Here is an 11745-nt window from a genome sequence, read left to right as displayed (position 1 = left end):
CCGGCCCCCGCCCGAAATCTCGCGAGGGTAGGTGCGCGTCCGTATTTTGCGGACAACTAGCTCTCACAGCTGCTGTAATTGCTGCTGCGGGAGAAACCGGAGCGGCTGTAGTCCGCGCGCCCGCCCTCCCCCTTTGACGAGAGACACCGCCTCTTCTCTCGCTCTGGTTATACACCTATTGCAGGGAGCGGCGGCTGCAACAGTCCCTGGACCCAACGCCGTCTCATCTCTTCAGACGGCCGCTTTGCCGGTCATTCCCGCAGCCCCGCTTCTGACGGCGCCCCCCTGCTCCTAACCGGTTCCTCACTTCAGAACGTCCGTTCACTCCTCATCCTCGCGCGGGACTCACCTCCCACGGTCTTGCCGAGGTGGAGGAAGACGAGGAGACGAGAGTCACCCTCCTAGGCGGCGTCGGCCCCCTCACCCGCGGGTGTGTCCTATAAATGGCGTCGGAAAGCGACACCGAAGAATTCTTTGATGCCCCAGAAGATGTGCACCTAGGGGGTGGCTACCCTGTAGGGTAAGTAGCTATGGCCCAGAAGCCGGGCGTCACGGTCACCCGGCTTCCCCTGTGCTGTCCCCCTTCACCCCTCGCTGGTCCCGCTGTGTCCGCCACCGCTGCTCCTGTCTCCAGCACTTCAGTGAGTCTAGGATGGGGGATCGCCCACCTCGGGCAAACCCCTTTCCCTGCTGAAAGGCCTCTGGGGCTCCAAGAGAACCCCTTTTTCGTCTTGCCCAGCTTTCTGCGAGGTGGGACAGCTCACGTGCCTGAAAGCCGGAAAGCCGGCGATTTGTGTTTGTGAGGTTCAGAGCTTACCTTTGAAACATCCGTCTGGCCTTGGATTTCCATAGATTAAAGGATCAATAATAGAAGAAATTACATTTCCCGTTTTTTCCTTTCTTTTGCCGCTAACTTACCTATTTTAGAGGTAGCCATAACTCGCCTGATTTACCATCCTCTTTTCCTTGCACAGAAAGAAAAGGAGTGGCGAAAAGGGTTGGGTGTTTACTTAGGAAAGTCCTCTAGCTGATGTACTCTAGATCAACAGTGTTTTATTAAAATGCCACCTTACCGTGAGGCAAAGGAAATTGAAGGTCCTTTACCATTAGGGAGAATGCAGTCTTAAAAGTTAGCCGCACATAAATGTATACAACCGACTACAGAGATACAAACAAGTGCTGAGTAATCTGGTGGTTGAAAGGAGACCCACAGCTTTGTGCTTTTTATCTAATTCTGCAAGATGTTTTAGTGGTGATTAATATGGGAGATTCTGAGTAGGAAGTACAGTAGTTGGAATGCTTCCCTTGACTAGGACTTTTATTTACCCACTCCTCCACTATTCAAAGTTGGAATAATATTTATAGAGATTTTGCCAAACTCTTCTATGGACTCGTGTGGGACTAGAGGCAGTAAAATATATTTGTTCATGGTGTAAGAACTTGAGAATTGGTAAAATTTGTATGTTAATGTAAGGCACTAATATGGTCAACTGCCATCAATTTTCAAGCTTACTCCTTGGAAGAAAGACCTTGTTTGATGCAAGCAAAGTTATCCTTATATTCTAGAAGTCGTTTTAAAACCTAATATATAATGTATTACCAAAAAATTACAACAATAAAGCCAAAGAATGTACATAGATAAATCCTGATGTGTGTGTTTCCAACAACCTTCTTCATACCTTCTTCATATCACTACGAGGGGATTTGGGGGGTGGGAATGGCCAATCTTGAGATTTCACTGAATCTCCTTCAAATTCAGTATCTGAAACAAGTTCATAGCTAAATGATAGAGGATAGAAAATACATTTGGATTTCCAAATACATTGGATCCCCTTGAAGTTAAATTTTATTTTTGTGGTTTCCCCCTCAAAGTAATGAACTTTCAGTTCAGTTTAAATGAAGCCTAATTCTTTAATACTTATGTATGTGTGGAGTGGGGAGGGAAATAACAATTGATGTATAGGATTGTAATCAATTTAGAACTGTGTGAATAGTGGTTCTTTTCTAATGAATAAAACATTTAATTTCGAAGGACAGTCATATCAGCAGCTGTGTAAACTGCCAAGTCTAGCACCTGGCACAGAGAAAGAACTCAAATGTTTATTCCCTTCTCCTTCCTTTCTTGGAATTAGCAAAATTAACATCATACAGTGCTTACTTTGGGAGGAAGTATGCAAAACTTGGAGCTATTTAACTTGTCTAAATTGATGAGTCATTTTGATAGAATTGATAGAGTCATTTCTTCCCTCATGGGACAATATAACTTCTCAAGCTCTTTGATCCTTTGATACTAGGTGAAAAGTAAAAACTTCTCTCTTGGGACCCAGTGTTCTAATTTTAACTCTAACCTGCCCAAATGTTTAGCCTGTTGAGCCCTATGGATAAAACTACAATGTCAGTCTCAATTTCATGGCTTCATCCTGTAATAGTCAGGGGATTTGGAAGAGAATTAGACTCACCTGGAGAACTGCATCTGAAAAGAACTAACAGTACTGCCAGGATAGCAAAGGTTGGCATAATTAACATATCCTCTATCCTTTGTGACAAGTTTTGTCATTTGCATAAGGTACTGTGAGGAGACCTAGAAATGCAGTGAGAAATCTTGATCTGTGAAAACAGATGGGGTCACTAGATACCTGGTCATCAGAGTATCTTCTGTCCTTTGATGTGAACCAAAGTAGCACAACATACAAACTAAGAGGTTAACAGACTGAGTTTGGGCACTTGAAAAAATGTTTCTTGCACCCTGGCCAGTGTGGCTTGTTGTTTGAGCATTGCCCTGTACACCGAAAGGTCAGGGGTTCGATTCCTGGTCAGGGCACATACCCAGGTACGGGGTTCAATCCCCTGTCCTGGTGTGCATATGCAAGGCAACCTATCAATGTTTCTCTCTCACATTGACATTTCTCCCTCTCCCTTCCTCTCTCTCTAAATCAAGAAAAACATATCCTCAGGTGAGGATTTTAAAAAATAAAAAATATATGCTTCTTGCTATTGTATGTTCTAGAGTACACAGACCATTTCACCAAATTCGTAGTAAACTGAGTGGGCAGTTGAGAGTTATTTCATTTTTGTTAATTAGTGGAATCCAAATACATAATCCATTTCCTAATACTGTTTTTTTTCTATTCCCCTCCAGTGGTATTTTCAGCTTTATTCTACACTTTGAAAGCAAATTTAATAAGTTAAAAATCAGTCCAGTTTTTTATAGGGAGACTTTTTATTCCAATGCAGCCTACTTTTCCACAGTGGCAGATCATCTCCACTTGATCAGCTTTGCAATATATACCACATTTATAATGCTTTATTTTGGTTGATACTTTAGGTCAGGTTTTCTTATTCTTATCTCCATTTTTATATATGAGGAATCTTAGGCTCAAAGAAGTTAATGAATTGGCCTAGGAGGCAACACTTGTGACAGCTGGAATTTAAAACCAATTCTCCAGACTCCTACTTTAGTATATATTTTCCAATGCATCATAGCAGCCTCACACTGTGTGTGTATGTGTGTGTTTGATAGAATTCTGAAGTAAAATGCTTTAGGACCTGCTTGCTGCATTGAACTGATGCATCTATTTAAAACCAGCAGCCCAAACTTTTCAGTTCTCTTGTCTAGCGGTTCCCACTTTCTCTTTCAGGAATGTGTATTTTGTTTTGTCAGATAGGAATTTTATAAGATTATGGTGTGCTACAGCTATAAGGGACATCTAGTTAAACCCCCATATAAAATGTTATGAAAACCAAAGCCCAGAGAGGGAAAGTGACTTGTCCAAGGTGCCACAGCAAATCAGTAACAGAGTTAGGACTATAATCCAGATTAGTTTCGATTAGTTTCAGTCTAGTATTGTTTTTTCTGCTACCATGCTGTCTTTTGATAAAGCAGGAAGGGGAGGAGGAAGTGTGGTATAGCAGAAAAAAAGCCCTGGACTATGAGTCATTTCATTTCCTCATCTTTAAATTGAGGAGATTCTGAGAACCCTCCCAACTGTAAAAGTCTGTCATATTGAGGTTTAATAGTGTGCTTTTATTGATAAACTTTTGTTCTTAGGAAATCTTTCTATGATTTTATTTTAGTTTTTAAGTGAACAAACTTGATGCTATTGGGATATGATGCAAAACCTGTAGATTTCAAATTAAAGATTTACTGGGTAAATTCTATATGAGATGAATGTTCCTGCTAATTTGTGGATTATACATATGCATACTAAAGGCTGGCACTGAGAACATGTTATAAAAATAAATGTGACATTTTGAGCATTCTTTATTTAAAATTCTTTTTTCATGGCAACCAAAATATTTTGAGGTGTTGGAAGGAATGATAGAATGGTAACATTTTTAGAGTAGGGAGACTGGGAGATCATTTAATCCAGGCCTCCCATTTTTTTAACTGGAAGAAATCTAGGCTCAGAGAAGGGAAGTGACACATTGCTGATTAGTGGCGGACTGGGAACTAGAACTCCAGTATCCTGGTTGCTCATTTATTCCATGTTGCCTTGTCTGTGGAAGGAGGGAAAGTACTGCTTGCTGAGTATCCCTGCTGTAGGTTTTTGGCATTTACCCTATTAGCAGGGCTCTTGAGATGGTTTACTCTCATCTACTGAGATTGTTTTTTCATATCTTGCTGTCAGAAGACATTGTTCTAGGGTCTTGAATTTTGCCCACTGATTTTCTCCAGGATGAACAAAGATTACAGAATAGCTGATCTAGGAACAGTGGTGGTTACTTATTTCATTTTATTTTTAGCAATCTAGTTAGTGTCAACTGCAGTCTATCTTTGTAGATTAGAGTAATAGTGAAATCTTGATTTTCAAACCATAAGAACTGAGATCAAACTGTCCTGAAAAATTTATCCTAAAAAACAAAAAGTTGCACAGCTTCCTTTGATGAAAACAGCTTCTCACTTTACTTGGGCATCATAAACATTTCTCTCTGAGTTGAAAATTGATACAAGTTTTAATAAATATTTGTGGATAAGGGTTATTTGTGGAAAGATTCCTAAAAAAATGGCTGTTCATGAGTTGATATTTAATCATAGATTATATTTTATTGCTGTTGGCTATGTGGATTGATAGGAATATATTTGTAAATGCTGTTTTATCACACCCAGGTAATATCATATTGAAGTGAGAAAACCTACATGTTAATTAGTAAATTCAAGTTCTAATTTAGTGGTCTCCAATTGTCAATTGGCCACTGATAGAGATAGGACAATGGTAGTAGTATTGTGGTTTGGGGGCTAACTTTGAATCTGTACAAACTTCTATAAACTGAAAACTTTATTCTGTTCTTGTGATAATCTACTGCATAAAGTGGGGTAGATAAAATTTGATATTTAAAATGTTAAAAACCTAGATAGATTTAGGATATCTACAGTTCAGTAGTGATCCTACAGAACAGAAAATAATTTCCAGTTGTTGGTATTTGAGACTTATTTTTTAACATATACATTACACAAAACTCTGTGTGTTCTCTTCAGTCCATTGTTTTAACTTTGACAAAGTCAGGTGAATTTGCCAGGGAAGCCCCTTGATGAGGCTGTTTGTTTCCTCATACTCTGCCTGCAATTCTACTAATTACTTCCTGGGGTAGTATGGGTGGAGGAAGTGGGTGATCTTAAGGGTGGTGGTGACGGATGGTGGTGAAGGTAGCCCTACAGACTGTGTAGAGAGCAGGTTATAAGGCTGCTCCCTGGGGCATTGATAACTGAAATATGGCAAATAACACCATTTAGTACTATTTTAGATATGTAGCTACACAGTGAATTAAATAAACCTTTCTGTAAGATTAATAATTAATAGCCCAAAGAAATACTTCAAACAAAATTTAAAGTAATAAAAACTGCAGGTACTTTATGATGTCTTTCTGATGTTTAACTGGAATTGATAATTAACTTACATTTCTATTTTCTACCCAGAGCTAAGCTAATTTCTACCAACTTTCATAAGGTCTGTTCCCCTCTAGATGTTGGATGTTATTCTGTTAACCAGCTAAACCTTTAATTGGGTGCTTTCCTTACTCTTCAGAGCAGAGCCCTATTCATTTTCTTATTTCAAATTGAACAGTCTTTGTGTTAGTCTGTCATTTCATGATTCAAATTTGAGGAAAAAGCACGTAAGACATAATGTGGGCCTCATACCTGATGGCAACCCTAATGTTTTTCCCCAGTCAGTATACAAATTTATCTTGGTTACTATAGCTACCAGCCTATCAGTTATTCTTCTAGCTCTTTTGCCTTCTCTCAGATATTAGGATTACCATATAATCAGGTTCTGCTACAGCTCTTCAGGTCTTAGCATTTTATTACCAGCTACAGCTGTCTGGCAATTTACAGTTTGGCATTCCATCAGGATCAGTTGGTTTTAGGTCCACAAACCCTTTTTGTCTCCAAACATTTTAAACATACAGAATTTAACAAGGACACATTTAGGCAACAATTTCCTCATACTAATTTTCTCAGTTCCATTGTTAGTCCTTGTCTTGAAGATTGAATGCATTGCATCACTCAGATTCAATGGCTGCCCCTTTGTAATATCAACGAGAATAAATTTAAAGATCAAAGAGAGACCATTTAAGAAATACATGTGCAGATGTGATTTAGACTCCAGATCATCACTAACTATCTGAAGTGACTTAAAAGCACCTTGATTCATCAACAACCACCTAATAAGTAATATGGCTTCTAACAAAAATTATTTCTGTAGGTTATAGAAAGAATGTTTGGCCTTTAGATTTATTCACTTGAATTTGGGAAAACTGTTTAGAAATTGAAGAGGAAAGGTTATCTTTCTTTTGTAGCCTTTGAATAAACAGGAAAAGAAAAATAAAGACTGAATAGTTATATAGGTCTTTATTATAAGTCTTTCTATTTAATTAACAAATACATATTTTATCAAAACTTCAGAATTCATATAATTAAATTAGTTTTAAATTATAAGTATTTAGTTGTCTTCCTAAAACTAAGGCTATTGAAGAAATAAGATATATTAGTTTATATATCAGTGTTTATGTTAGTGTTTGTTTTGGGTGCTAATGCTTGCTAATATTGTATGTTGTAGCAATAACTTGTAAATATGCACAGTTAATCTCTTGGTTTAACTGAATTGGAGGTGGTTAATCTGTTAATAATTTAGTAGATTTCATTATCCATATTCTTACATAACAATAAGTAATGTTTTTTTAATCAGAATTTTAGTCTTAAGACATTGTGTGTGCTTTTCAAAAAGTGTTTATATTTCTGAATTAGAAGAGTATGTGGTAAGCTTGTAACTTCATAAATGATTAAATTAAATTCCTGCCTTGAATTTGTATTGAAATTGTGATTTGAATGGTTTCATTGTAAGACCAGTGTATCCTATTCAAGACAGTGGTTAAATTCTGATAATGCCCCAATGAGAACTTCATTTTAATTGCACAAATAGTCTTAAAAGCAGAAAAAGTTTTACTTTTTCCACAGGGCCCTAATCCTTAAAATTTTAAAGAGGAAGCGGGGGGGGGGGGGCATAAACTGTTTTAAGAAAAGAAAGGCCAAGAGTGAAGCATAAAATTTTTGGTAACTTCTAACAGAAAACTTAAACAATATTTTCCAATAGGCATCCTGTAACAGTGCAAGCCATACCTGTATAAGACCTACTTGACCACTACTAATCATAATAGATTATTCCAGTACCAACACATTGAACCACGGACATTCTTATGAACCACAGGTCAAGCTTTCTCAAGAACCAATAAATAGAATGTAGAGCTTTATTCAAACTCACTTTCTCAGAAGTAGACATCCTGTTTACTAAGTAGGCAAAGAGAAGGGGTGGGAGTGCTCTTTCTGTCATTGCTTTTGAATTGGAAAGACTAGCCATGGATGACTTAATATCCATAGTCCTCTTTTAAATTTGTTCCTGAAAGTTTTTTATTTAAATTGAAAGACTGAGGGAATCATCTTTCTGGTTATTAGCAGTAGCATTAACAATTTGGATGTGTTTTTAAAAACTCTATTTTAAAATATGCTTATCTACCTATATCAAATTGATATGGCAGATGGTTTGAACATTTTCCCTAGCCCCATTTCCACCCCATTCACCTCCAGCTTTCTCCTTCCTATCTAATCAATGTCATTAGTACAGAGATTTTTCTAACATAACTTATTGTCCCTTACATCTGAGAAGTAACAGTGATGGTTTAAATCAGGAGCAGGGAACCTTTTTTCTGCCAAGGCCATTTGGATATTTATAACATCATTCACAGGCCATACAAAATTATCAACTTAAAAATTAACTTGCTATATTTGATCAAACATTTAATGAACTCATTCCTAATACCTTGGGAGGGCCAGACTAAATGATTTCACAAGCCTAATACTGCCTGCGGTCTGGATGTTCCCCACCCCTCGATTGAATATAATGGGTAGGCCCGGCCAGTGTTGCCCAATGGTTGAACGTCAATCTATGAACCCAGAGGTCACAGTTCAATTCCTGGTCAGGACACATGCTAGATTGCAAGCTCCATCTCCAGTAGGGGGCGTGTAGGAGGCAGCTGATCGATGATTCTCTCTCATCATTGATGTTTCTATCTCTCGCCCTTTCTCTCTCTGAAATCAATAAAAACATTTTTTTAAAATCAACCAATCAATAAGTAAATATAATGTGTGGGTCTTTGGGAGAGTAAGGGAAAGGTCCATTAAATTGGATATAGTGCATGCATTAGTAAATGGGATTGGTTAGCATCACAGGTAGGGGTAGGTTATTGGGTTAGTGAAAATAGGTAAGCAGAATAAATTGATAAAACTAGCACCTTTGTTGAGTGAAAGTGAGTATGTTTGTCAATATTTGGAATTGGTGTTTTATCTTTATTGGATTGGCTTTAGAGATTAAGGCTAATGACTGAGATCAGTCTTTTTTTCTATAAGTGAACTTTACTATCCCTGTTTGTCCCAGGACATAGCTCTTGACTATTGACTTTTAACCTTTTCCTTATTTCCCAGCATAAAGATGTCCACAATTGATGTGTAATAGTGATAAAGGGTTTCAGTGGCAGAAAAAAGATTTAAGTGGTGATAGGAATGGTGCGTAGGCAAGCAGACTCTATGGCAGGGGTGGGGAACCCTTTTTCTGGCAAGGGCCATTTGAATATTTATAACATCATTCTTAGGCCATACAAAATTATCAACTTAAAATTAGCCTGCTATATTTGGTCAAACATTTAATTAACTCACCCCTAATAGCTTGGCAGGGGCAAATGATTTCATGGGCCTTATACGGCTCACAGGCCAAACATTCCCATCCCTGCTCTATGGCGTTCACTACTCTTCATGCTTCTACTTTGGAACTTCCTGGTTCTCTCTCTTACACACACACACACCAGTTCCTATCAAAGTGAAGAGAGAAGAAATGGGGAGGGGCTGAGGCAAGGACAGTAGTTTGGATTTATATTTATGGGACCTTTGTAACTTGGGGACATCCTGTACTCAGCAAATATTAAATGTTAACAGTTAAGCCTTGCATTAACCAATTTCACCCAATAAATTTAATTAAAAAAAAAAACAGTGAAACCTTGGGAGGTGTCGCCAGTTATCCTGCAGTCATATCAATTCCTTGTTACCAACTTTTTTTCCCAGTGATAAATGTGTTCACAGTAAGAAAGATAATTATAGTTCTACATGTTGTTACATGTAAAGAATGATAATGCCATACTGTCAACTAAAGTTGGTGTTTAGTTTCCAAAGTACTTTTACTCACATTACCTCTTCTGATCATCCTGTAGTTCTGTTCTGAAGGACAATTTTTGTGACATAGGTAGAACAATTATTCTAATTTTACAAATAAGAAAAGTTAGCTCAAGATGGATAAGGAATAGCCAGTAAAAGTAGAACTTCACTAATTATGGTTTTAAAATGGAGATGTAAAACATTAGGTTCTTTCTTACTTTCCTTTTGTAAACTATAAACATTTATGATGCTGTATTTTACATATGAATTATTGGAATGATGAGGCTAACTGTTCTGCCATTTAGGAATATATAATTTACTGTTTAAAATAATGAAAGCAATATTCTTACGCTCTTCTTTCTAAGCTTTGATAGAATTCATTATGTTATGGTAGCTAGGTCAGAAAATAACCTTGCTACTGAAAGAGCTGGAATCCCAGACACTGCTAACTGCATTTTAAAGGTATGTTCTTTGTCCCTAAGGGAAAACCCATCAAGAGGTAAGCCACTGCTGATTTGGGCTTCTGTGCCTCATCAAAAAGCCTTGATCACAGATTTTTTTCTGTACTTGTTTTATAGATTGTTGTCAGTTGTTTACTTAGGCCACGGTATTTGGTGTTTCAGTTTTTGGGGGAAGTTTTTTGGATTTTTTGGTATAACTCTGAATCATATTTTGGCTACAAGCCACTAATTGGAAATACAATGTTTCTCTTTTTTCTTCCCCTCAAAAGTATTTTCTAACAGTCACAATGAATGCATGTGGTAGTTATTAATATTTTCCACCTAATCAAACCTCTATTGGCTGCCAGATTAATAGGGAAGATGCATTTTTACTAGGTAGGCAATTAGAAAAATTACATCAGTAATTACTCTTTAACATGTAAATAAGATTGAATAATCTTTTTTATAGTAAACAATAAATTTGGCCTACAGAATGTTTTATGTATGTAAGCATTCTAGGTAATTTGAGATTTTTCTAAAATATTTATCAAATCTGCCTGGCCAGTGTGGCTCAGTTGAGTGTCTTCCCATATATCAGGAGGTCTCTGGTTCGATTCCCCATCAAGGCCCATGCCCAGGTTGCAGTCTCAATCCTCAGGGGGGTGGGGGTGTGCAGGACGCAGCTGATCAATGCTTCTCTCTCATCAGTGTTTCTCTCTCTGAAATAAAAACATTTAAAAATATATAATCAAATCTTTAATACATATTTTATTAAAGAATGCAGAAGTAGAAATTCAAATACATAAAGCACATAAATAGAATTTATACAGTAAAGTGCTTAATATTAAATCTCACTGAAATATTCCAATTTTCTATTATTCATGATATTGATGAAAAACATAAATAATTAAAAGCAACCAATTATACCAAAACCTCAATTCAGTCATTAGTTTAAAACTACCTTTCCCATCAAACCTTGCACCAGATAACAGTAAAAAAATTTTAATGTAAGAAACAAAATAAATGATTTGGTTTGATTTTTATTTCTCTGCCCATCTTTCATGCTGAGCAATAAACTTGGAATAAGAAAAGTAAAGAATTGATTTATTTAAATGTTTTAAGAAATGGGTTTGACAGGTTCTTTAGAGCTCTAAATTCTACATAGGGTAGCCTATATAAAGTTATTAGCATTTACTTTTAAAAATTAGTACAGCATTGGATGTTTTACATAACTTAAAAAGTCATATTGGCACATTAGCTTTTGTAATATTGGCTTTTAACTCAACAACTTGATTGTTTACTTTTAAAAGTAAATGACAATGTGATTTAGTATGATTGTATTAGTACTGACTTCTAAAGACAATCATATATTGAGTTGTCTGTTTCTGTTGCAATTTTTATTAGAATTTTTAAATTTTATTTATTGTTATTTTTATTTTTAAATATATTTTTACTGGCCTCGGAGAGGAAGGGAGAGGGAGGGAGAGATAGAAACATCAATGATGAGAGAGAATCATTGATCAGCTGCCTCCCACACACCCCCCACCAGGGATCGAGCCTGCAACCCAGGCATGTGTCCTGGACCAGAATCAAACTCGGGACCCTTCA

At 37.0% G+C, this 11745-nt stretch overlaps 1 protein-coding gene across 2 annotated transcripts in view; it reads left to right on the top strand.

Annotated features, from left to right (window-relative positions):
- The first annotated feature begins 26 nt into the window (after window positions 1-26).
- The window catches only part of WDR44 (WD repeat domain 44), a 98070-nt gene continuing 86351 nt past the window's right edge, over window positions 27-11745 (top strand). Inside the window, exon 1 of one of the 2 annotated variants that reach the window (XM_005859458.2) lies at window positions 27-520. In XM_005859458.2, coding sequence (XP_005859520.1) covers window positions 444-520 — 77 coding nt within the window. In that variant the 5' untranslated portion in view covers window positions 27-443. The remainder of the gene's footprint in view (window positions 521-11745) is intronic. The other variant, XM_014534188.1, reaches the window with a different exon arrangement.

Source organism: Myotis brandtii, unplaced genomic scaffold (assembly GCF_000412655.1).
Source record: "Myotis brandtii unplaced genomic scaffold, ASM41265v1 scaffold126, whole genome shotgun sequence".
Taxonomy (NCBI): Eukaryota; Metazoa; Chordata; class Mammalia; order Chiroptera; family Vespertilionidae; genus Myotis; species Myotis brandtii.
This window is presented reverse-complemented; position numbering and strand designations above follow the sequence as displayed.